Source organism: Solea solea, chromosome 15 (genome assembly GCF_958295425.1).
Source record: "Solea solea chromosome 15, fSolSol10.1, whole genome shotgun sequence".
Taxonomy (NCBI): Eukaryota; Metazoa; Chordata; class Actinopteri; order Pleuronectiformes; family Soleidae; genus Solea; species Solea solea.
In genome coordinates this window covers 8,223,653-8,251,257 of record NC_081148.1, presented here as the reverse complement: position 1 = coordinate 8,251,257, position 27,605 = coordinate 8,223,653, and the positions used below count along the sequence as shown (strand labels likewise).

The following is a 27,605-nucleotide window of genomic DNA, read 5'->3' as shown; positions in this document are numbered from 1 at the left end:
TCCAGATGTTGCATGAATTTAAACATAAAATGTCTTAAAGTAATCATAATAACAACATAAATGATAAATAAAACATAAAGAATAGTTATTGTAAAGAGTGGAATAGTGTCACTTCTATGAGCAGCAGCACTTAAATCACTTAAATTCATCTGTAAGCTTTCCAATCTTACTGATTTTAGTTCAGTTGAGACCTTCTGACGCGGACACTTCATCATCTTTAAAGGACTCACAGTGGGATGGTCCCGTCTTAATTTTACTACTTTCGCACTTCTCACTATGTGACGTTCTAGTGTCACATTTGACAGTTTTTATCTTTTATTAAGCAGATGATCTGCTGTTGCGACCTCAAAGGGAGAAGCTGAAACAATAACAACAATATCTATAAATAGTTTTAAAATGGTCTCTAATGTTTCTTTATATTCTATGACTTTTTGCCACATGTGTTTCCTGCGGAACAGCAAATAAAATAGACTGTGTCCTTGAAATGTTAATGGGTCATCTGGATATACAAGTTGGCAAAATGTGATACACAAGTCCACTTTTTAGTTATTTTAATACTAAGTCAATATGCTGAGTCAATATTTAAACACACGCCGTCTGGTATCTTTTATTTACTTAGGATTTTCATAATTTAGTGTTTAATGATTTAGTAATACCAACACACTCATATGGATTCACTTCACACACTGCTCACATCTAACCTCCATATACCCACACCAGAGGGAAGGAAATACCCCAAGGAGCGAGAATCAAAGAAGCTGCTTTTATTTTTAATGCTTAAATGTTTGCTTTTTTCCCCCCATAACATTTTATTAAACTCACTGAACTCGAAACCGAGATAGTCAAGAGGACAGGAGGCAGCAGAGCAGATGGAGCTGTGTGGGCCGGTACATGCGTTGACGTACTTGATAGCTGTGTGGATTGAGTCGAGATACATATGCATGTTAATTCACACACACACACACACACACACCGGTTTGTGCAGCTGTCCTTATTAGAACTCTGCACTGACTTCATTCATTAGTAACCAAAACCTAATCCTTCAACCTGGACCGAACCTGAACCTCAACCATAACCACACCGTTCACATCTTACCTCTAACATTAACCAGTTCCTCAGAAGACAATGAGGTTTTGCCCCATCAGGACCAGACTTTGGTCCTCATGACATTTACTGGTCCCGACAAGGTCAGTGTTGATGCCAGAGAAGGTCCTTAAAAGGTAAGAAAAACACACATACACACACACGGCACTTAAACAGCTATCAACAGCTTTGCACATGGTATAGAATCACACACGTATGCTGCCGTCAGCCTCTCTCGGTTCGAGTATCCATGTCTGTGCTGAGGGAACCATCAAACCGTCCGTTTGTCTTACGAGCCGACTCCACTCCCCTAAAGCAACCCAGCAACACATTCTTCAGCCGTCTAATTCAGCCGTACACATGTCCGCAGTGTGTTTTAGCTCCTCGTCCTCTCTGGCTCTGTTCTGTTCATCCAGCCAATAAATATGTTTCCAAAGTGACTGCGAGAACGAGAAGATAGAAAAGTTTAGCTCTGTAGCCTCACAACTTTCTGTTTTCATGACGCTGTGGTTTTTTTGTTTGATATATGAGCCAATTATTATGTTGAAGATCCAGGGTTATTCTGGAGCCCCAGGCTGCATCCACCTCTAGCTCTCCTCTTCTTTGGGTTTAAAATGCATCCATTTTGCTACGCACATATATGCAACTCCACACCACCACTAAAAGCCCCTAAAATGGAGTATTTTCGTTTGAAAGTTTAGTTAGTGTAGTTTGTTCTAGTACGAAAGCACTGGCGGTTACTGGTCTTTGAAGCAGCTGAAGCTCATTTCTTACATCAATTCTGCAAACGAACAATTAGAACAAGGGAATGCAATAATTAAGTACAACTGAAATGCAAAAATAGTGTTTTTATTCGCGGACTTTACAGACTTCCCTCGCAAAATCCACACAGGAGCTTCAGCTTCAAGTGTTTTTTTATGCGGAGGTTGCTACGGGAATACGAAAATCACCTAAAATAATCTGTCATCCGTGATAAACACCTGATTCTATAGTGACATGTTCTATAATCCCCTTCTTGTGCACGTTTAGTATTGAAATGTAAATACAACACAGTCCATATTTGACGATATTTTAGAGACAGCTGAGCTGCCCTTGCTGTCGTAGATCAATCGCCACGGTTTGAAAGTATATACCTAGTTTGAACTTCCTAATTAGATTTTTTATCACTCCTGCTCAGGTCTTATCACTCCCACCTCTAAGTAACACTTAAGACAAGATGCACAAAATTAAAATCACGTAAAGTCACGTTAACAACTGAATGAAAAAGAAAAAAATAGATGGAGTCAACTTTTAATGATAACGAATTGATTTTACTTAAAATAAAGAAAAGCAAACGATATCGTGGGTACACACAGTCTGACTGGTTAGAGGTTCAGCTAATATTTGACATTATTATTAATTCGTTATTCTCTGCAACCCATGGCAAGTTCTGCTTCAACTGTCACACATACGTGACAGTCATGTTTCTTATGTGTATGGACAGAGATTATTTCTCCCGCGTAGCTCAAACAGGAATTGTTTTCATCCGAAAACCAAAATCTATTAATACGGGCGTAGCTACAAACACATCCAGTTCACATCTGGATGGATGTTCCATCTCACGTCACCGATTTCCTGCCTTTCTCTCCGCTGTCATGTCGTTGCTATAAAAGAATCATTAGATGCTCCAAAAATACTTGACAAGCATGCAGAGCCGTGGCTGTTGTCTTTTAACCGTCACGAAAAGACTTTTCCACACTGTGCTTTGCACTCTTCAGTTGAACATTAGTGGCAACGTATTTGGGAAGTGTCCTCTCTTGCAGGGGGAGCAAGCGTCAAGTTTAAGAATTCAATTCACAGTAAAAGTCTGACCTTTAAAAAGAAAAGCTAGTCCACACACTTAATAAGACTCACAAAAGGCTCAGCTTGAGCGGAGCAAGAATAGAGTGCTGACTGATCTTTTTTTGGTCTTCGCCTAACTGTCCTCAGTTAAGCTGCAGGGGCATTGTGCTCATTTATTCATGGGTTTTTTTTTCAGATCATACCAGCCACGTCTGATTAATGAGCCTTCATGCGCATGTCGGTATCTCGTGGTTAAGTGGCATTAATCAAGTCTGCCCACGAAGCTCAATGGATTTCCTGAGACACGAAAGGTGCAATGCCATCTGTCATAATGGGCACAATAATGCTGGCTAAGTGGAAAATGGCAGTGTTTAGACCACAGTGAGGAGAAGGAGGAAAGTGTATCTGTTCAATGTACACAGAGAGTTTGTCATTGAACAGATGCACTACCTGCAGATTTGTAACTGCGCAGCTACTGCTACCGAGGATTTGATAAAACCACAGGCCCTCTGATTTCTAAGAATTAAAATGATTTGAAAGAAACATTTTGATGAGAAGTTCAATGGAGAGGAAGACGGAAGCTGAACTTCCTCTTCCTTCTCTCCACCGTATCTCGACGACTACGGTCTTTCGGTGGTTTCGGCGTGTTGTGCTTTTTGCTAAGGTTTTTAAAGATCAACTGAAAATAAGCAATTAAACATACAGTTTGGTTCCATTTCCTGCCCTCTCTCTCTCTCACACACACACACACACACACACACTCTCAGTCTCTTTCTGTCATTCCCTCTCACTCATTCTCCGTGCATCTCCGTGACATCTGCTGCACAGCACTCTAAACAGGAGTACTGAGACGAGTGCTGATACGAATCTGATGTATAGTGTGCGAGCGTGCGTGTGTGCGAGAGAGTGAGTGTGTGTTTCATGAACCCTAGCGGTTGGCTTTCTCTAACAGTATGTCAGTCTGTGTCTAGTTAGGGAACACACACACACACACACACACACACACACACTAAAAGCTTTCCAACTCTTCTTGCACCCTTCACCCATCCTCGGTTCATCCCACATCATGGAAAATTGGCCTCTGTCCACCTCTTTCTTTCTCTCTGTGCCCCTCTCCCAAACTGGACGATGTGTCTCTGTCTCCCTGCAGTCACATAACGTCTAGATGTGGGATAAGAAAACGACTTGCTGCTTTTAAATCTGTTATATTCTATGTTGTTTTTTTTTGTTTTTTTTCTTCTTCTCAGGTTGCAGGTCAGTTTCAAATGACAATTTCAATATACAGCATCGGTGGAGTGACGCATATTCTGCATGCATCAGTCAGTGTTTAGGCATACCCGATCATTCTGGTGTCTTTATTCCCTGCCGTGGTCACTTTGTCCAGTTTAACAAAGAAAGGATTTTTTTTTAAACTCAGAATAAAAGGTCACTAACTCAGTGGTTGGTGTGGTTGCTGTATTGTCGAGCTGTGTGCAGTTCATCAAAGATTTGACCGTGTAGAGTTCTCAGTGCTCTTTGCTTGCCCCCCCCCCCCCCCCATGTAAATGACAATCACATGATTTTGATGTGTTTTTAGAGCCATAAAGAACTGATTCTTACTCTAAATTCATACACTTACTCAACTGAGTCCATACAGAAAACAAAAAAGGAAGCATCGGTATGCACCAGTGCTCCATTCACAACTGACAATAAGCACTGTAGAGCAAACTAGACTCACCACTACTGTACCTTTGAAATGTCACATGCCTCTGTGGTTTATCCATTATATGCTACTGACATCAAATGAAGCACAGAGATGTGATTGGTGTTTGTTTTCCTTGGGTTTCTTTGAAGTTCACTTTCTTTTGTTGGTCTGCAGCATTTTGAGGTTTAAGCTCGCTAATCTGGGTTGATCCAAAAATGGCCCTGGCAACCACAGTGGGGACCGAAAGAGGAAAAGAATGAACCGTTGATTCGCCATTGTTCTGTGAATGCCGGAGCCTTACAATGGACCAGGTCGCTAAAAAGAGCAACGGGTTGAAAGAACAAATAATCAGCTCCTGGTTCACATGCATGCATTAGCAGAAGTAAGTATTTCTGTGCTTCCTCCAAGATGACCCTAACTTTCTGATATATAATTTAAGGATGACTATCATTGGCACAGAACTGCGTGTGCAAAGAGAACTGGCTTGTGCAGTGCTGTGTCCTTGGCCCGGCTCTGTTTGGTCAAGTAGTTGCTTAGAAATAAAACCGTATGTTTTATTGCTGCCATCATCAGGTGAGATACTGCACTCGACTGGATAAACACAAGGATTAACTAATAGACTGTTGGCAAGGAGTCAGTGTGCGCTCCATCCCTTTGTACCATTCTTTTCTCCTCCCTTTCTTTTTCTCTTTCTCTCTCTCTAGTCTTAGTTCTTCTTCTTGTCTTCCTCTCTTTGCATTGTCATAGTTCATACCACAGTTCAGCGTATTGCCATTTAAGTAAATAGCTATTGATTTAAATGGAAACAAAAATGAGTATAAAGTGCCGTGTGCAGACCATCGTTCAATAACGTCTGGTCCAGCCTGAAACTGTATTGGTCATAGGAAGTGTACGATAGTAGCTAGTTTCCGATCTACCAGACACTTTCTTCAAAGGAGGAACATAAAGGGCAACTTTCTCACTTTCATCTCAGACAACCTGCTGATTTTCAAGATTCAGCATCTTCTCCTGCTGTTCGTCTTCTTCTCCTCGCCTCTGTTGTAACGTTAGTCGTCTGACATTAGGAGACATTTACTCATCCAAAGCTCCTCTTGCTCCCAGTTTGCTTGCTGCTTCTTTTTTCTCTCCTTTCAGTCGTTTGCTGTCTCTTTCCATTCCCTCCCTCCATCTTGATTGAAAGGGGACGCACGGCAAGAGCAGAGAGAAAGATGGAAATAGATGATGAAACCAGACAATATTGTGGAAAACTCTCATGTACACCACTTACCCGGCTGATTATTTTGAATAAACAAGTGTTTCGTGCTTGGTGTCAAATCTTCTGAGAGGAAATGATCCACATGTCAACACTTCTTTCTCAAGAGTTGTGTGCACAGAAGACTGTGTAGAGGGAGTGTTTTTAATTATTCATTCACTTACATATCTGTTCATATCAGTCTGAAAAAACGTCACTTACATGCACTGTTTTCTAACTGTATTTACCTATTCTCTACTATACCGTAGCATCAGCTTTTGTAGATAACACCGTCAGGAAGTTTCAAATGTGGCTCTCTCGTTAGCAGGAATGGAGGGAAACTCTGAGTGTCATCACTCTAAGTTGTTTCTGATTGGAGGAATCCAAGGTGTTACAACTGTCCCTGGTCTCCCCTATTACATTTATTTATTACCTTTTCTTATAAATATATATAAATTAAAAAAAAAGTAAGCTGCAACTGTATGTTTAGGTTCAACATTACCGTGGGGCAAAGGTTCAATAAGAAACAGTTTAGAATCAACTACTGTTTGTAGTTGTACAATTCTCCTACGTCTGGTTTGCATTTGAAGACATGACGCTCCTAGTGAAACTGCCTTCCAGAGCCAAGGCTGCAAATCTACAGAGACCTGATTACTCACACACACACACACAGAGAGAGGCTTTGCAGCTTGTATGGGAGAAGTGCAGGTTTTTTGGCTGTATATGGTTTTGTCTGTGTGTCCTCAGGTTATTCATCAGCGTTAAATCACAGGCAGTTTGTGTCAGACTTGTGCACCAGAGTGGGTACTCTCTCACGCCTGCAACTCGTCCGGTGTCCACTGTGGACGTCAAAGCGCCAACTTCCCCAGATGTCAGTCTGACAGTGTGACGTAAGAGCAGGGCAACACTAAATGTTTAATTAAAGGAGTTGACGGTTGTGTTGAATGGAGCTTCAGAGTCAAATGTCCCTCAAGGATGCTGCAGCTCTTTAACGGTACAGAACATCAGTAAATCACTGTCAGTGTTAATGTGCACTTCTAGTTTTGGAGTGCTTTTTATAAATATGGAAAAATCAGGTTAGCGTTCACCGGTAATTTTGCATGTCTTGTGACATCAGGCGAGATCAGCCCTGAGGGAACATGGGAGAAATAGGGATGAATGTTTTGGTTCCAGATGAACATGTAATGATGCTATTTCTGCTTTGAGTAGAACAGCAATGCATTTAAATGATGATTTGACACAAGCTGATGTCATTACACACAGACTCTGTCGAGGAAATGATCTCTCCTCTGTTCCTGTTGTTACTGGATGATGAATAATGCAGTTTGTCGGGCAAGTTTAACCAATAGCACACAAAGCAATCAAAAATCAGTATATTGTGATTTCTTTTTTCGATTATTTTGAAAATAGTTTTCTCTCCCAGAATCCCAGAAATAACTTGATTATCCAGAGTTTAGTAAACTTTTTTTTTTTTTTCAGTTTTATTTGTTCATTTGAAACTCATATCTTCAGTTTAAGGAGTCGATTCATTTTGACTCACCACATTATTTTATTTTATTGTCTTAGTGAACACAGAGTGGTCAAAGCTAAAGCTAACTGATTGTTTGCATCGTATTAATTGATTTTTTTATTATTTGAAAAGGTTATTATAATAAGAACATTTCAATTATCAATACTATTGAATTGCAATACAAGTACAAGTACAATTGCAATAAATCAGAATTGAATCTGCACCCTAAAAGGGATGTTATACTAGCAAATAGGGACACAAGCATGTCATCCCGGCCTTAACTGATTTATTACCCAACAATCAATGAAGATGAGTTCAATTCAGACTGAGACATTTAAGAGGACTGCAGGTACCAGCTGATCTGTGGTTTTACATCACTGTCTATTGACGCGGCGTGGAGACTGCTCATGTGTGAGTGAGGACCTCTGCACTTACTGTTGCTCAGTCGTCGATCAATTTGACTGAGCTTCACTGAAGCAGCTTTAACTCACTTCTTGATTAGTGAAGGTGGTGGAAGTCACTGATATGTGAGAGACCTACAGACGATCTCGCTACGTGTACGTATTTGTGTTTGGGTGTGATGAGTAAAGCTCTCAAAGCAAAGTATAACTCACTTTACTCTTCACTCTGAGAGCTTCACAGTCTCGTTGCAGAGCCTCTTTCCAAGTCCGTCCAAAAACACCACAGTACCAGAGTAACCAGGAGCGAGGTGAATCGTAACCGTGATATACCATATCATAAAATCCGCATTCTCCATTAAGGACTGTCAACTCTGGAACGCATTTCCAACCGAAATCCAATCAATATCGAGAATAAAACTGTTTACAACAAAGGTTAAGTGCTGGCTAAAAGACAAACAGAGCTGTGCTCATTCATTGTTTTCAGTATGGTTTATTTGACTTGCAAGTTGTGTTTTCGTTTAGCATGTTTTATCATACTTTTATCATAGTTTAGCCTGTTGTTGTTGTTATAAATATGCATTTACATGTTAATGTCTTATGTAATGTTAGCATGTAGTTCTGTGTTTAGTGTAGTTTTAACATCTTTGATCATTATGTTATTATATTGTTCATGTAAAAGCCCAATTAGGGACCAGAGTTGCAAACTAACAATAGCTATAAACTCTACATACAGCACATCAGTTGCATTATTTGTATTGACTTCAAGTCTATTCTATTCTATTCTATTCTACATCCCATTGGCAATCCATGAGACTTTATTGTCGCTGCAAGGAAAGTCTTTTTAGTAAACATGTCACATCTTTGTTGGTTTGACAATTAAAAGTAGGGTGAAACACAACAGTTCAGGCATATACACCTAAATTTACCCTTAAACACTCACACCATTTATTGAGAATTAAAATCCAAGAGTGCAAAGCAGCCTTTAAAAGAAGAGAGTGACTCACTCTGAGTGATGTGCTCATAGGTTGCCTCATGTTATGGGAGAAATAGCTGCTGTGCGCTACAAAGAATAATTAATGATAATAGCTGCGGTGGGAAAAAAGTCAAATCCAAAACAAATCTCCTTTACAAAGTGGAATTAATCACAGCAACAGTCAGAAAAAATGTAATTACTGAACAAATTTGCCTTGACACACCTCGCCACATGCTCACTTCTCCGTGCACATGTTGGTATCAGCTAATCATCACAGTGAGTGACTGATCGAGAGGCTAATTCAGCCGGAGGCCGATCAATGCAACAGCATTATTGATCGCTCGTGTCATCGTTCCTTTGCAGCCTCTCATTCGTCATGTCTGTCTGCACACACACTGCACCTGAGTGTGTCTGAGTGCCATTGATACTGTGATGATAATAAGTTAAGAATATACCCATTTTAAATTAGAAGAAGAAATTTAATTTGTAGACATTTATCCTGTTTGTCATGATCTGAACATAATTAAAGGATATGACATAATGATAAGGAATGATTATCATTATAATTTAAAGGCAAACTTTACTTTCTCACTTCCTAAGAGATACATTTAAGGAAACATCTGCTGTTCTTGGATTCTCTAGATAAGATAAGATAAGATAGTCTTTATTGTCACTGACACTTTTTTCAAAGGTACCACGAAATTGAAGGTGCCGTCGACTCAAATGAAGTATACAAATAGCATCCAAAACAGACAGAAACACATGATTTTGCCATGAGAATGAACAGTGGCTGTGTGGTCACTGCCGTCAGAGATGGCAAAGTTAAATATTGTATGTAAATGAAAACTGTGCGGGCGATTCAAGGTCTCTGAGCGCAGAAATGATGCAGGTTTTTTGTCTTTCAGACTCGAGTGTTGGGTTTGTCTTTCACTCCTTTTATTCATCGCCTCCAGGTCTTGTTCTGCAGTGTGAATACAGAGATTACAAAGGAACAGAAACATGTTTTTTCTCTCTCTGCCTCTCTCTCTCGGAAGCTGAGACCTTGAGTTGCAGCTTCTTGAATATTTCTCAGCTTCAGGCTGCACACACACACACACTTGACTGTATTAAAGTCTGTTATTTGTACAGTGAATCTACTAATTCACATTTCCACATAATTTCTCATACTTAAAACCCTTTCCTGCTTTCATAAACTGGGACTGTTTTCTCAAGAAAACAGGTTGTAAAAACGAAGTTTTCATTGTATTGTCATTTTTCCTGCATATCTATTATTCACTACATGGTATACACCATGGAACAGGCTCTTTATCAGCTTATCTTCATCCGTCCTTATCAAATCCCTGCCCTGAAGTGATCATGTAATACAGCCATATATTCACCCGAGAATATTTATTATTAATTTCTTCAGTGAAAACATGTTTTTCTTCCTGTCAAAATGTAATATGAGTTTAAGTTTGTCTACCAGGATATCCATTATGACTATTTATTAATGTACTCTTGCAGTGGGTGGGGGTTGTTTGTTCCTCATTAACTCAAGAGCCGTGTTAACAGTATATAAAAATAATATGTTTACAAGATAGTGTGAGATCAATTTCAAGTAACATTTGTTCAGTGATAAAAAATCATGTGTAACAATGAAAATTGTTGCTTAAATATCTTTTTATGATCACAATTATTGTACGAGACGCTTTGTCCGACATGTAAACGTCCAGTCTGTAACATTGACAACGATTTATTGGCAGAAATTGAATTTATTACCCACAAGTATGTGTGTATTGATGTATAAAGCACTATTCTGTGCTCCACTAGTGTGGAATAGTGTTATTTTACCACAGGACATCTGGCCAATTTGCATGGGATAAGAAATCTCAGTAAAACGACCACAATTGGGAGAGGTAAATTGATCTGTCCGTAGCGTGACCCCACATTGACCCACCCTCCATCCCCCAGACAAGGCACATGTTCTGTCCCCCTACCCAGTAACCCGGGGTGGCAATAAGGTCCCTGACGCTGGAGGGCTAGGGGTTAAGCGAACCCAGTGATCCCCGACCTGGCAACGGCTACGCGCAAACACCTTCACCCCGACATCCCCGACACCCAGTGGCGCTTGATTTATGCACTGCTGTCACCTCCTGTCACCTCCTGTCACCTCCTGTCACCTCCTGTCGTCATGTGCATACGACGCTGCTTCTTGATATCACAAGTGCAGATACGCATCAACATAAGGCCTCGATCCATGCTTGAAAATCAGTGGAAAAGTACCTATATACAGGAGATGATGTTATATTTACACACATATTCACTGCGTTTCTATTTCCATGGGATTAGTATTACCTGGGATAGTTTTCCGGACCTTTTTACCCCAGGTTAAAGTCGCCGTTATCTTCACTGACATCGTCCAGTAATGATTACTGACATGACACATTCGGACGGAACTACAAATCAATACGAAGCTCTAGTTATAATTACTTTACCCCACCTCCTCATGAAAAACTAATCCCGTACGAATATGCCTTACTGATTTAAATTAAAAACTATTTCAGCTTATGTAGCCTTTGAATAATGTTTCTACAGAAGCCTGGACAGTCAAACCAGCCAGCACATGGGTACTTAAATCATAAAGTTTACAAAGCAAAGAGGAAGAAGAATGGCCGTGAAGCAGAAAGTGGAAATGGCAGAGAGTGGAGAGGGATGTGAAAGAGTGTTTACAGTGTCCAGACACTACAGTGGAAGCCGCTGTAGTTCCCCGACCCACTTGGGAGAGGGAGGGCTGAGGGAAGGAGTCGTCCTCTGTTTGTTGTAATATGCAATCCTACTTTAAGATGTTCCTAACTCTTACACACTGGACCTTGAACTGTCCGTTTTCTGAAGCTATGAAGCTGCAGACAGTTCTGCAAGAACACGCTGGCAAGAAAACTTGACCTAAAGATATCACAGAAGTGTCACAGCATGAGTCACATCCGTATATCGGGGAACATTGAATAGAGTGAGACAAAGAAACGGCTTCACACTAGTTTTCATACGGTTGACATTTACATTGGAATAGAACAATGCGACAATCGAGCAAGAACAATTCGTTCCTGACGTAACCAGCACTGGATGAAGGACCACTTTCACATTGTTGACTACTTCACACTCACACCATCATGACACAGACCTGGCTACCAGAAGTGGATGTTTGTAAATTTGCTCTCCGGGCTCTCAGTCTGTCTGTCTATCTGTCTATGACAGTAAAGAGCTGTTAGTGAGAAAGCCACCATTAGATGCAGATGTGGCTCCAATGTTTGGAGCGATGGGTTCTCCTCTACTTTAACTCAGCCGCAGGTGCACATGCTGTTCATGCACACACACACACACACACACACACACACACACACACACACTTCCCTGCTGATATTTCTCCCAGATCCCATAGAAAATAAATGGTTGTATCAATCATGAAGAGGAACCAGGAGAGTACAGAGAGCAGTACAGAGAGACGGGGGCAAACTAAAGCAGAGGCACAGAGATGGAAGCAAGAAAACAAACAGAATACAAGATTACAAAGAAAGTGAGGCACAAAGCCAGTAACATGGATAGATGCAGTCTTCCAGTGCTTTTGATATCTTCTTTTTCTTGGCTCTTGTCTCCTTCTTTCTTTTATACCCTTCTCTAAAACAGAATAAAGGAGTTTAACTAAATCAAGAGGGAAGGGAACTGCACTGTGGATGCCCACAGCCATGTAGCACAAGAGATGAAGGAGATGATGAAGCGGGAGAAGAAAATCTCTGAGAGATGGAACAGAAAGTCGGGGAGTTAAAGAAAGCTGTACTGCAACATTTTAGATGTCAAACACCACAACCGACCAACAATCAAAGCTTTATAGAGATGAAGAGAAGACCATAAATATCAGATAGACATATGGCATCTTTACAAAAGCAGTTGAGAGGTAATCTGTAGAACAGCAGGCCGGAGCTTCTAGCAAGTACATATGTTGCCTGGGAAGCTGCCTTCTGAATTTGAATTTGTTTCTGCTCATTAATCATGTTACCATATGATGTGGGGTAGTTTCTCTGCAGCCATCAGAGGAGGAGGAGGAGGAGGAGGAGGAAGGGTTTTTTGAGTCAGGAAAACAAGATGGAGAGCAAAAGAAGAACACTGAATTTTGATAACACGAGGAGCTTGATATATCTATTGTTGTCCATATTAATATGATGAATGATATTTATAGTTCAATGTTCACAGGTTATGTGATGTCCTTTTATCCTAATATAGTGGAGCTGAATGGGATGTGTGTGTGTTCTTGTATTTGTGTGAGGACATTTAGGGAAAGTGAGGACATTTTGGCTGGTCCTGACATCTTTGAAGGGATTTTTGTGAATTAAGACCTGGTTTTAGGGGAAGGGGCTAGGGATTGGATTATGTCTATGAGGGTCCTCACTTAGAATGAAGTGTGTGTGTGTTCCAGTAAAAACTGGTATTGGCAGGAATCTGTCCCTGGAGACTCTTATTTCTCTTCATTCTTTTTTTTTGTCACATCACTGATCAGTGACGTTGCCAAAGAAACTTGCAAATTGACTCCGTCAAGGAATTAGCTTTGCAACTGTATCACATTCACACCACCATTTGCCCTCAGTCCATCTATATAGTCGGAATGTAGATCAGCTGGATTGCCATGGTAACGGAAATACAATAAATCGCGAAGCTCTACGCTGTGCTGTATCTTAATAATGCTCTGTTTGTGTGTGTTTGTATGTTTTGTCTCCACAGGTTTATCCTGGTGTTTGGATGTCTGGTTCTCTCGGTGTTTTCCACCATCCCTGCTCACCAAGAGTTCTCCTCACACTGTCTTCTTATTCTGGTAGGACACACATGTGCACACACAGACACACACACACACACTTCGAGCTGCAGCAATGAAAAAACCCCAAACATAAATCAGTCTTTAAACTAAAGTTTGTTAATATTTTCAGATTTCAAATTTCAAAACACAACATTGGAGGATGTCAGCATTTTGCGATTTTTACCACTTTCTGACGTTTTATAAAATCAACCATTATTCAATGAATCAAGTCAGGAATCGCAAGATTAATATGCAAGTGCAAATATCCACCAAGGCCGTCAACACACTCCTGACTCCAGTCATAGATTTGGAACACCAATTTGAAATTGCATTCAAATTTGTTAATTCATTTTTTAATGAATGTTGCTTACAAAAAAAAAGACAGACAGACACGGTCTCTTCAGCTGATGTTGAACTGCTGTAGTTCCATTGTCAACACAATTTATTTTTACAACCATCTTCACACTTTATAAGAAAGTGATTCCTATCAAACTTCCTTTTTATATATTTTTTTTATTTATAAAAAATAAAGTTTGCTCTGTGTTCACGGGGGGATATGCGCTACGATTTGTTCCAAAAGGAGTTTCATACACAGATTAAACAAACAACGTAGCCACTGCTTGTTATTATTATGTTGAAAGATAGGTATAGTTATTTTACAACTTAATTGTGATTAATAGAACTACTGTTAGAAATACTGTTATTCTTGTAGACATTCTTAACTATCACAGCAGGGAAAAGCGTAAGTGTAACTACTAACAGCGGCGATGGCTGCTGCACTGAAGTGTCACAGTAAGTCAAATTTGTGAGCTTACATAATGAAGAAAAGCTGCGGAACTGACACACTTAGAAGAAGAAATACAGCTATTGTTCATGGTGTTAATTTCACGTGGGGATTTCCTGTCAGGGCATGTGACGTCACTGTCTGAATAAATGCACGTTTAGTCCTACTGAAATCGTGCTACATCAAATGTATCACCCATATAATGCTGTTAGAACATGAATGCATTCAATTAAACCCAAACTGACTGAGGCTTTCTGCACATGTTCCACAGTTTGACCTTTGACCCAGTCATAACAGAAAAGCCGGTAACACAGAAGAAGACAACAAACGTAGAAACGTAGAAGAAGACTGAAAATATGCTCCGTCAGCTTTAAGAATTAAATATTTTGAGGTTAATGGATGGTAGGAAGACACAGAATGGCGTTTGACATGCTGACAGGGGGCATATCGCCACCTAGTGTAGTGGAGGTGGATACACTTCATTCAAATCTCCAGTCGTGTTTGTAAACTGGGAAATGTGCTAAGTGACGTTAGAACAGCCTAAATAATAGGTTGTGTTTTGCTTCTCTTATTGACTTTGTGTCATTGTAACCTTTCAAATGGTTGTTGGAAGAATGCTCCAACTTCAACTTACATGTGAGAGTGTGTGAGAGTTCATTATCTGTCAGCGGTAAAAGACACAACAGCAATAGCAAACTGCATTCATTATCTGATCTCTTGTGTGTGTGTGTGTGTGTGTGTCTGTCTGTGTGTGTGTGTGTGTGTGTGTGTCCTGCAGGAGTTTGTGATGATTGTAGTGTTTGGTCTTGAGTACATCATTAGGATATGGAGTGCTGGCTGCTGCTGCCGCTACCGAGGCTGGCAAGGACGCCTCCGCTTCGCCAGGAAACCATTTTGTGTCATAGGTAGGTGTGTGTGTGTGTGTGTGCGCGCGCGTGTGCGTGTGTGTGTGTGTCACAAACTTAAAAAATGAAACATTAAGTTTGTCCGACATCACTACACTGGTACACAACATATGACCTTTCTATGATTAAATAGAAAAGCAAATAATTTATTTCATAATTCCAATATCTTAAAGGTTAAAGGAGGTTATGATACATTCATTTATACTTGCGTTATGATGCTGTTTGCAAAGATTAAGAGTTTTTTTTTGTTTTGATCCTTTGATCTCCTCTTCAGTTCCTAATTGTTGATATTAGTGAATAATCAAATCCCATCTGTTCAGAGGAGACTAGCTGGCCTTCGTTCTTTTGTAACTCCCTTAGGGAGAAAGTGAGTTTGCTGATGAAATGAATGAGAAGAGAAAAAAAATGGAGTGGTTAAGTGTTGCACACATTATGGCAGAAGAAGAATAATAGAGATGGAAAATGAAAGAATCAGCTCACAGAGAATCAATAGTTACAGATGGGGATAGACGTCAGGTGTGTCAACCCAAGTCACAGTATTATTCTGACCTTTGACTTTTTCACTCTTTCACTCACAGACATTATTGTACTCATCGCCTCGGTTGCTGTGGTTTCGGCCGGTAGTCAGGGTAACATCTTTGCCACTTCTGCACTGCGTAGCCTTCGTTTTCTTCAGATCCTGCGCATGGTGCGCATGGACCGCAGGGGAGGGACCTGGAAGCTTCTGGGATCTGTAGTTTATGCACACAGTAAGGTAAGACCTTTTTTTGGCGTTGGATCTTTGTCTCCACGGACACACTTTCATTTTGGTGTTGAAATTTATAAAGATTAGTCAACCACACGGTTGGTGTAGTGGTTGCCCGTTTGCAGCAATACGACCCGGTTTCGTGTCCCAGTCCTAACAAGGACCTTTCTGCATGGAGTTTGCATGTTCTCCACGTGTGTGTGTGGGTTTCCTCCGGGTTCTACAGTTTCCATCCCACAGTCCAAAAACATGCAGATTTGGAGATTAGTCAAATTGGACACTCTAAATTGACCAAAGGTGTGTGACAGTGGATGGTTGGTTGTCTCCCTGTGATGAACTGGCAACCTGTTCGGGGTGTACCCTGCCTGTCGCCCTATGTCACCTGGGACTGGCACCAGCGCGACTTTCATGTGGAGGATAAAGCGGAAGAAGATGAATGAATAGTCCGTGTCACACAATGCTAAATAAAGCTGTGTGCACTGTGGCAGATGGAGGCAGATGGAGGTAACAACAGTAACACTTTTTTTGCCCCCACCTGCCCCTGCACTGCTGCTGTATAAACAACGCTCTCTCAGTCAGGTCTGATAGTATTGCTTGACAGCCCGTTTTCAGATGAAGGACACAGCATACACATAATGTTGCGTCATTTCTGTTCACAAACACCAAACAGAGGCAGAATAATAACAACAAAAATCCATAAAAGTTACGCACTGCAGCTTGCCAGATATTGCATGTAGTAAATATTCAGCTTCCAGGTGAGATATAGATCCTTTTATTTTAATAAAAACAGTCTGTTTTTACAATGACTTTATGTATGTGTTTGTATTGTAGGAGCTGGTGACTGCCTGGTATATTGGCTTTCTGGTGCTGATCTTCTCCTCCTTCCTAGTCTATCTTGTGGAAAAAGAATTCAATAAGGACTTTGCCACTTATGCTGATGCACTGTGGTGGGGCACGGTGAGCACACACACACACACACAGAACACTCTCAGTGTGTTTGTTAAAAATCGTTTTTAAATGCACTTATACAATTGAAGGTTTAATATGATTTAATCCACTCTAAATTTTGTTTTCCCATGTCCCTATTTAGATAACTTATTAGATTTAGTTTGAGTTGCTCCAGTTTACTCCAAGCGACACAATTAGAGTTGTTTTTTTGTTGTCTTTTCATTTGTTTTATTTCTGACAGCAGTGATTTATTTCCCTTAACGCATTCCGTGTGACCTTAATGGCATCTGTAATACACAGATTAAGAGAAGTGACCTTTGAAGTCACACATGGCTGACTGCACTGCACTGTTTCCTCCTGTATCTAGAATCCATTACACTTTTCAAAATGTTGCAATAAACAACACACACACACACACACACACACAATCAAAGCAGAGAGAAGAAATGGCTCAGTCAATAAATTCAATTTTCTCCTGCTGTCAGGTGAGACTGTGTCCTGTGACCTCGGATCATCTCTCTGGTGGACACTAAATGCTGTTATATCGTTTTTTTTCTGGGGAAGAAAAAAACTTGATTTAGCCTGAAGGATTACAAGTCCATATGAAAGCTGAAAGGGGGAAGTAAAAGCACCTCACCTCTGAGATTTAGAAAGTGCAGTCCAGCTTCTATATCAATGTGGATTGTATTTCTGAATGATGCACCATGTGCTATTCAGCAGCCATCCAGGTGTTTCCAGTGTGAACTGGGAGAGAAGTTTAAAATGTTATACAGTTTGTTCTTTCGTGTGTTTTTGAGAAACATTCACGTTCATGTGTGTTTCCTTTTGCGTCAATAGCACTTGTGTAGTTTGAGTCCGCTTACTTCCTCCTCTGCAGATTATAGTCATGTGACACTACCATTTTCTCCTCGCTCCTACAAAAAGCTATCAAGTGTCTATGTGATTAAGGGAGAAGAAGCAGATGAGGGAGATAAGATTTCAGGTTGCCTGAGCGTTGACCTTTGATCTTTCAGATCACCCTTACGACCATCGGCTATGGTGACAAGACCCCGCAGACGTGGACAGGACGCTTGTTATCAGCAGGTTTTGCCCTGCTGGGAATCTCCTTCTTTGCACTGCCAGCCGTGAGTCACACAAACACACTCGGGAACATGATGAAAGATTACATTTAATCCACAGCTATTTCTAAGGAGAAGCAACCGGGTTTTATTTTTATTTTTGCAAGCTTCAGATTTCACCCCTTGTCGCTCCCAATTAGCCCTGCTTTCTGTTTTAGGCGTTCCCATGTAGGTGTAGGGTGTCCATACATAGGGTGTGGGACTAATTAAAGGCTAACTGGCTCTTCAAATAGAGATTTTTTTAAAGGCACACTTCTAATCGAGGGCTATGAGATACAGTATTTCCCAGATTGGATACATTGGATAGCAAGTTGTGTAGCTACGTTATCGCATTTAGCTTTGTATTACTAGAATAGGGATAGTATTCTTGAAAAATGATGCTTCTGAGTTGAGAAATATCTCCATTTTTTTCTTTGTAACTTTTGTAAGTTTCACGTGGCATGGGGCTATAGGGATAGGGGTAAAAAACATAATTTGTCCTCAAAGTCGATGTGTATGCTTGCACGTAGGGTATCCTTGGGTCAGGATTTGCCTTGAAGGTACAGGAGCAGCATCGACAGAAGCACTTTGAAAAGAGGAGGAACCCAGCTGCCAGCCTCATCCAGGTACACTCACACATGCAAAGACCAAACACAGCAGCAGCAGCAGCAGCAGCAGCAGCAGCAGCAGCAGCAGCAGCAGCAGCAGCAGCAGCTGAGGACCAGTGCGAATACAAACAACTTTCTCTCCTTTTATGTGCACATTATCATGTATTTGTGTGCACTCCATGTCTGTTTTGAACACCTCTCTCCCATTCACTGTTGGTCTCTGTGTCTGAATAAAAGCAGGAGAGTGTGTGTTCATTCTCTGATGAGAGTGTTAGGGACATCCTGAAGTGTGTGCATGAGTGGTTTCACCTTCTATCTCACTATTACGTGTTTTATTAAGGGTGCAGTTAATATGAGGGTCTCTGTGTGTATGTATGTGTGTGTGTTATACCAATCTACCCACTGTCAGGGTGTGTAGTTAATGATGCTGTGTGTATAGTCGTGTGAAGGACCCTGTCGTCTCTCTCAGGCCCACCAGCAATACACACTGCTGGGATTTCTGAGCCGTTTCCATGGCGATTATTCCCTGGGTAGATGCTCCTCCAAACTGTCACTCATTTTAATAGACAAGAGCAGCTGCATTACTTCCTAATGAACAATAAGTGTGTTATTTCTTGTGTGCGTCTCTTTTCGTTTATGTGTGTGTGTGTGTGAGTGTGTGTGTGTGTGTGTCTACCTGTCTGTCTGTCTGTCTGTCTGTCTGTGTGTAAAATCAAATTATTCTAGATCATCATTGAAAGCAGCATCCTCACGGGCAGTATTTGGTGAACCAGGTGTTTGACATGGACATAGTTACGACTTCCTTTGGCGAGTTACATCAGCAATCAATCAGTGTTTAAGTCCAAAACTTAGTTAAAAGTTGACAGTTTTTTGAAACTGCATATTTTGAAGATACAAAAACAATGAAAAATTTGTACGTATTATGTATTTCAATCATTTGAACTACACAGTGAAAAGGCCACTACAGACTGTACATAATAGGAAACATTATGTCTCTATAAGTCCCTAATACCCTGTGCATGTTGTTTATCACACATTGTGCTTGTACTGTTATAAACTTCATGTCTCAGCTAATTTTTTAACCAATCTTGGCCTCAAATATTTGATTTAGTAACAGATATGACTGTGTTTACAATAATTAAGGTCAAGAATCTGGAAATGCGATACAGTAAAGGACAATATGACAGGTTTTGTGACGTTTAGTAGTATATTTTATAAGAAAAACTCTCTTAGTAAATATAAAAATGTTATACGGCTGCTAACTAGTGATCGGAGGCTTTAATACGACACAGTCAAGAATACTTATTAGTGTATTGATGTTTTCTTACGCCACTATATAATAAACAGTGGTTTCTTATAGAGGTTTTTGCCTTTTTTCCACTTCCAAATATGTTTATGGAATTCAAGGAAAGTGTGAATCTGTCTGAAACACAGTCTGATATGTTGAAACGTTATTTATGTAAATCTATATTTGTTTTGTCTGTCCACCTTGTCATGAGTCAACATCACTTCCTCGTGGAGCCCTATTGATCCTTATAATAATCCACTGAGGGAGCGTTTTATCCCTCATGTCTTGATCTTGTTTCTGTTTTGTTGGCAAACTATCAAACACCTGGTCACTGTTATCTGCCAAGCTCATAACATTTCCCTCAACAGGTAAAAGGAAACTTGGAAGCAGCTTTAATGTGTTAAATATGTGGATGACATTACTGTTCTATCCATCATTTCACTCCCCTCATCTCACACAACTCTCCCTGCTTTAAACCACTGTGTGTTTTGTGTTTCTCTGTCTCTATGCTGCGTAGGATATTACCACAGTCTGCAAGCCTGAACAGCTGGTCTATTCTAAATTTCACCTGCTGTAAAAGCTATTTTGTCTACTATCTGTAATTTCAAAACCAGATTGAGCGGACTAAGTGGACTGTAGAGGAATGACAAAGAGCAGCCAGACTTGACCAGCATTTGGCAGGTGGGGCCGGTGTTAATTTCCCACCCATCTAAAAGTATATATATACATATATATTTATACTATAAGTATAAAGTGCACACAAAATACTAATACAATCATGGGTTTAGTATCATTCCCATCAACAAATGTGACACTAAAGTAAAGTTAGAAGGCTATTAAAAGTTTGGAAATTCCAGGATCATTAACATTTGAACGAAACATTGTTGAAACACATGCGAGACATACAGTATTTTGAATCATAGCAATGTAGATAAACAAACTATAACCTTAACACATGGGAATGATATTAATACAATTAATAATTAGTATTTTGTGTGCACGTTATACCTATTTCGTGACCACAATTTAGACTTTTTTTCATGTCTGGGACTCTATAGGACGTAGCCTTGTGGTTTTATCAGTGAAGTGCGACCCTGCTAGTTGCAAAAATAACTCATTTTAAATGGAAAATAAACTTGATTATAATGATGGTAAACAGTTTCCTGAAGAGTTAATGTTCTCAATTGCTAGTTTCACGTCTTCCGCAATAGACGGCACATATAATTGTGTCTGCTACCCATTTCAAATACTGACATGGTGCTGGTAAAATCACATACTGTATCTGGAGGCTGCAAAACATGTGTTTGTTTGCAACAGTAAAACTACTACAGTCTCACCATTAAATGTCACTAATACTTTCACACTGGACCTTAAGTGTTGGGACATTACAGTCTAAGTCCAAGTGGTACCTTGATTAAAATATTATCTTCCACTGGCTCCTCTGAGGACCTCCTGTATGGCTGCCAGCTGGTTACATCCTACGACATGTATATTTACGTGTTGGCATTCTTCCTTAATTTTCCTCACTGTGTTTGTGCCATTGCCCCTCTGTGTCTTGCATGTGTGTTTGTACTCGTGCGTGCGTGTACATGTGAATGTGTCTGTGTCTCTGCTCCCTCCTCCACCCAGGCGGCTTGGCGTCTGTACTCCACGGACGGCGCTCGTCCCTACCTCAGGGCCACCTGGCACCACTACCAAAGCACCCTCCCCCCCCACAGGCATGTATCCCCACCACCAACTCCACCTCCACAAGCACCTCCATCACCACCCCCCCCCCCACCTCCCTCCAACAACCCCCCCCCCCCCCCCCCCCCGCCCCCGTCACGATGCATCAACAGTACCCCAAAAAACTAATCAGCTTTTTCTTTTTTTCCCTCCCACCTGACTTTCCTTTCCTCACTTCTTACTCAACTTAATCGTCCCTCCCTCACCAATTTTTCCTCACACACTTTACCCAATTAATTGTTTAATTCATCTTTATTTTATTTATTCTTTCGCCTCTGCATGTAGTGTGTCTGGCGTAGTTATGCTGCTGATGAGAACTCGGTTTCCGTTGCTACCTGGAAGCCTCATTTGAAGGCGTTGCATACCTGCAGCCCCGCCAAGTAGGTAACAACTTACAGACTTACAAACATGGCCGTTGCTGCTCAGCTCCTTCTCCTCATCTCTCATCCTCAGCTGGTGTCTGCTCATCTTCTTCAGTGTAGCTTCAGTTCCTCTTCCATTTTTCCGCCATGTAACTTTGTGTTGTGCAGAGTTCTTCCTCAAGTTTACCTTAATAAACAATTTTGCTCTCAATGAAAGTTGGTTTCTTAAAGGAATACTTCATTTAGCTTTGTATTACTAGAATAGGGGTAGTATTTTTGAAAAATTGTGCTTCCCAACCTCAGTTTCCCCTGAGTCGAGAAATATTTTCATTCTTTTTTTTATTACTTGCCCACCAGTGGGAAGCACAATTTTTCAAAAATACACACAAATACAAAGGTATATGCAAATCGGTGAAGAATTCCTTGAAGCATGCATGGCCTGTAACACCCTTGTAACATTCAGACAGGTATTCAGAACCTAGATTGGTCCAATTCCACATCACCAATTGGTAGATAAACACCGCAGTGTACAACATTAGTACATCTTGTTTTCTTTCAGGATATTTCCTGCAACTTGGAGAATGGGCTTCTTGTTTATGTACAGACCCGGTGTACATACATGCACTTGGTGGTGTTGTACTTGGCTCAGAGCTAAAACACGTGTCAGGACTTCGGTGTGAGCAGTGACACAAACACAGACTCACACAGACCAGATTGGGTTCCTTACCTCTCTGATTTCCACACTCGTCTTCAGCTAACACTCTAACGCCTTACTGTGCATGCATGGCTATAGCTTGCATGCGGTTGGAAATACTTAAGCCCCTTTTGATTGAGGTTTCTATTTCTCTTTGCTTCCTTTTGGCCTGATGCCTCCCATATCCATTAGTGGAAATGTCTGTATGAAGCTGTTTGACTCTGCTGGAAAACTGATCTCTCTTCCTTTGTCTCCTCCTCCTCTTCCTCCCACTAACCCTTGAAGGAAAGAGCAGGGCGAGACTACCTACAGGTTTGTAAGCTCGTTCCTCCACATATACAAACACACACATATTTATCTCTGAAACGGTGTACACACTGGGTATTAGACGCATGCAAAGGACGAATAAATAAACAAATGTATCTATATGTTTGTTTATTGACATTTGCCGAGATAAGTGAAGATCACAATGGCCTTTAGCGAGTGTGGGTGTTGATCGGTGGCTTGTTTGTTGCTTGGTTTACGAATTGATTGGTTTAGTATTTGACTGAACCCTTATTTAACCTTGAGGAGAAATTCAAAGGTCAGCGTTATTGGATAAAACACACGCTCCAGTTTATGTTTATGTTGAGCTCTCTTTAACAAAAAAAACGAATGATTTTCTTACTAATGATGATGGATGATAACCCAGGACAGCAGTAGGAAAACATTAGAAGTTCCATTGCAGTCATACAAAATAAAGCTTTACTCGGCATGAGCATTAATATTACTGAGGACAGTTAAATAATAACAAGGTGTATGTGTTCTGGTAAAAGGAAACCAGAGATGACAGGTCAACATATGTTTGAGTAACACTAGATAGAAATACCGGCAGATCAAATATTCCCCCAAGTGCTCACAAGACAATCATCACAAGAGATGCTGTGTTTTAAAGGGAAAGTTCAGGTTTTTTTTTCCATGTGTTTATCTACACTAACTTCACTGAGCATGGCGTCAACTCACTGATAACATGGCTGCCAGCAGGGACGTGAGAGAAACCAGATTGTGCTTGCTGAAGCCTGATGTTTCACCTTGCTCCCTTTTCTTGCCATTCGACAGCGCTCTCCTTGCACCAAAGACTGTAGCAGAAATGAATGATTTTACATCATGGCACACAGGCGTTATTGACCCCCCCCCCCCGTTCAACCCCGTTATCTTGTGACTTCTATGTTTGATATATGTGGGGCACAAATGGGGCAGATGTAGACCAGAAACCTCTATAAAGTTGTCTTACGGTGAGATAAGGCATAATAGACTTAGGCGCGTGTTCATTTTATAACGTCAGCATTTCGTTGAGTTGCTAAATTCTCTTTTTCGCTTCTTTTCCTCCTGGCAGCCGTAAGTTATTACCAAGATTGAGTGTCCACGGTCCCATGTCAGTGTTGATAATGTGTCAATACATCATACAAGCAGAAATATCCCTTTTATTACACAACGTAACAGCTCAGTAACATGATACCTTTCTCTGGAACCTGTATGATGTTAAAATGTGCTGCCTGCTGCAGATTACATATCCTTTTTATTTCATTTTGTTACCTCAATTTTCCGACTTGTCTCCATCTCTGATTTTCTCCTCCTTTGGTTACTCTTTCTTCACTTGACTCTCAGACAGGGAAAGGGCAATGGGCTCTTTAGTGTGTGTGTGCGTGCGTGCGTGCGCACAGATGCCTTCAAAGACAGGAGTCTGTACCATGTCTGTACCATGACGCACTTTTTCCATTGGGATGGTATTTATGTAACTCATCAAACACAAGTCTAGCAGCGACAGAGTGAGGTTGAAAGGGGGGCTTGTAGGGGATTTCAGAGAGGGGGAGAAGACGGAGATTTGTGAGTTTAATTATGCTAGTATAGTTTTTACAGTGCAGGGCTTCTTTGGCAACATTTGGGGGCCTTATGTCGAGCCAGCAGCTTCTTATGCACATTTAAACTTAACACAGCCACACACACAGATTTAAAGAATGAAACTTAATTCTCTCAGTGGAAAAAAAAAATTAAAAGAACAAATGTGTTTCTCATCCCTAAACAAAACAGAATTTAATCAGGGCTTTGTTGCTTCCATGACTGCACTCATCCCCCAGACATCCTTCTGTTTAAAGGGCTGCGTTTAGTTAGGCTTTGCCCCTTTTTTAAGTCAACTAAAGTTCAATTTACACTTGTGAAATCATAATTATGCTCACTTTTACGACACTGTTTATCTTCTATATGTTGCCCTCCACCAAGACAACACAGAGCTGTGTAATTAGTGGTTTTACAGACTGTCGACTTCTTGGCGGTGGTAGGTGCCGCGGTAAAGCGACTCGTGGTTTTCGTTTAAGCAGACTTGTAAACACCAGCAGCAGTAAACATGAGGCACACCACAAAGTGCCACGGCGTGCATCACGCTGAGCGTGAGTGAGGAGCGACATGGATTAAAGGATAATGGGGCGTTATTGTGGAGTTTATTGTGGGGTTTATGAGCGCTGACAGGTGGGCCACATGTTCAAACGCAGGGAAGTAGCTAAACTTCTTATCAGTAGTGATCAATATGAGCAAAAACCTATTCAAATTCCATCTTAAATGTTTTGTAGGGATATCACTTTTTAATCCCCAACACCAATATCACAAACTTAAGTATTTACCAATACAGATATCAGTCTGATACAGTCATTTTTAAGTCACTAAGCTGTTAACGACACATTTTTGTTCAAAAACATCCTTCAAGCAAGTTTAAGAGAAAATTACAAGGACTTTTATGATAAAAACACACTTAAACATGTTCCTTCATTGTGATGTTTCCGCAAAAGTATAGGAAGCTTTGGTCAGATCTGTGTGGACAGATGTTGGGGTAAAGCTCTGAAACAGTGGCCTGAGCCTTTGTTTGATGACACTGGTCGAATGATATGTGATGAATACACTTTTATCTGCTTCCTCCTTCATCTTTCTACTCTCTTCCATTCCATCTCTCCCTCCTTTCACTGTAGCGAGGGTCTAAGTAATAGGAGGCTCTTCAGAAGGTACTCTCGGAAATATAGGAGGTACCGACAGCATTACCCAGCATCCTCTCTGCCCTGAGAATGCCTAACGATAACTAGCATGGAGGGGAACAAAGAGCTCAGACTGAACTGTCCTTCTAACCTCTCTCCTCAACCCCCCTTTTTATCCACTTAAGGATGTTGTCTGAGATGACCGCTGCTGCTTGCCGCCTGTCAAACGCCAACAAGACTTCACCGTGTTACAAATTAAAGGGGAATTCCACCAAAACTTATCTAGTCAGTGTAGAAGCAAATGCATGTTTTTCAGACCAAAGAAAATGATACCAGATTTGAATTGTCAATTGTAGATTGTACATTTACCACAAATAATTGCATGTTGATCGTTCAATATCCAAAGATTCACTTAAAGTCATTTAAAACTAATCAGAAATAGAAAATGACAATGAGTCAGAATGCAGGGTCTAAATTCCCCTTTATTTTATATTTCTGAAATGATATTTGCCTCTGAGCCTTCCCTAGAAACTGTCCAGTCACATGAGTATCTGTTATTTTAATTAGGCATTTTGTGCTCAATCATTCCATTATAGTTTCTTGGGATCAGAAATTGTTTGTTTTGTTTGAACAAGATTTATTTGTAATAATCCCATACATTGCTAAAAACAAAATAGTTTCAATGGCAATTGAGGTAAAAGAATTGGAAATAAAATAACCAATTCATGAGGCTGGACTCAATTCACCTTCAATTAACTTCAAAAACGAAATACAAAATATTAATGCACCATTTCCATACATGGATATCTACTCATTTGACTGCATGCTCCCTGTATTCCTTGCTGCACCCCTCTTTTCAGTCATTTTTCTGCGAATAGAGATTAGAGATGGACTCATTATCAGTTGAGTTAAATGATCTACACCGATCAGCTCCAATGACCGCATCTTACAAAGGCTGTTAGATGAAGGTACGCGGGATTCTGCAGGTTCACGATAGAAAATGACTTCATGTTCGGCCTTGAAAATGTGTCTGCATGTGTTGTAAAGAGAAACTGCTTTAAACAGTATCGCAAATTGTTACCTAAAAATAAGTCTTTTAACAGTTTTGTAAAGTTGAGGGGGAAAACCCACTTCTGTCAAAGTGGTTAAAACAGATTAGAATTTTAGGTTGAGTAAAGTGAATCTGTGAAACTGTGGCATGGAAACTGTATTGAAACTCTGCATCTCTCTCTCTCTCTCTCTCTATCTTCCTCTTTGTATCTCTGCTGCATTGCATGCTGGTCTATTTGCCTTATATAGCATCAAATTCTTTACTGCAGCAAGTCGCATCGATTTAAACATGTCCACATCCTCTGTAAAGGTTACTAAAGACAACAAAAGGAGGCGACCGCCAAAGGTTTCAGAAGGGAAATTGTAGCCTAACTGCTCAAAAACGAAACCGCTCGTTCGCTTCCTCAGTCAGGGCTGTTTTCAGATGAAAGATGCAGCATACAAGTAAATGTTCCATCATTTCCTTTCATGAAGACCAAGCCCAGGCAGAAAAGAACAACAAAAAACTTTTTGTAATTATAGAGAGTAATTAAGTAACCAAGCAGAGGTTGTGTTTGCTAAATTAAAGCAACAAGTCCTTCTGAATCTCATTGGATCGATCAGTTGTATCATTTTTGCATCTCTGTACTGAACTGTGAATACATGAGTAGATAATTAGCTGATGGGCTAAGGATCAGGTGATTTTGGGCATTTTCACGCTAGACGGATGATGTTTGGTCTGAAGGAAAGGACAGAACACTGCCTTGTGACTGCACTCTGAATTTCTCACAGCGAAATAGGTGTTGACAGCATTCTCTCTCTCTCTCTCTCTCCCTCTCTCTCTCCCTCCCTTCTTATGCCTCTCTATCAACCCCAAACTGTCACACACATAC

The 27,605-nt window shown here is 40.6% G+C and overlaps 1 protein-coding gene across 12 annotated transcripts in view; it reads left to right on the top strand.

The window, feature by feature from the left end:
* The window catches only part of kcnq5a (potassium voltage-gated channel, KQT-like subfamily, member 5a), a 105,031-nt gene that overhangs the window by 62,785 nt on the left and 14,641 nt on the right, over positions 1–27,605 (top strand). For 4 of the 12 annotated variants that reach the window (XM_058651439.1, XM_058651433.1, XM_058651438.1 and 1 more), the window contains exons 2-10: positions 13,453–13,543; positions 15,088–15,214; positions 15,793–15,968; positions 16,791–16,916; positions 17,921–18,031; positions 18,535–18,630; positions 21,911–22,005; positions 22,967–22,993; positions 25,681–25,734. In XM_058651439.1, coding sequence (XP_058507422.1) covers positions 13,453–13,543; positions 15,088–15,214; positions 15,793–15,968; positions 16,791–16,916; positions 17,921–18,031; positions 18,535–18,630; positions 21,911–22,005; positions 22,967–22,993; positions 25,681–25,734 — 903 coding nt within the window. Of the gene's footprint in view, positions 1–13,452; positions 13,544–15,087; positions 15,215–15,792; positions 15,969–16,790; positions 16,917–17,920; positions 18,032–18,534; positions 18,631–21,529; positions 21,619–21,910; positions 22,006–22,966; positions 22,994–25,680; positions 25,735–27,605 lie in introns of all 12 variants that reach the window. The other 8 variants (XM_058651440.1, XM_058651435.1, XM_058651442.1 and 5 more) reach the window with 4 other exon arrangements.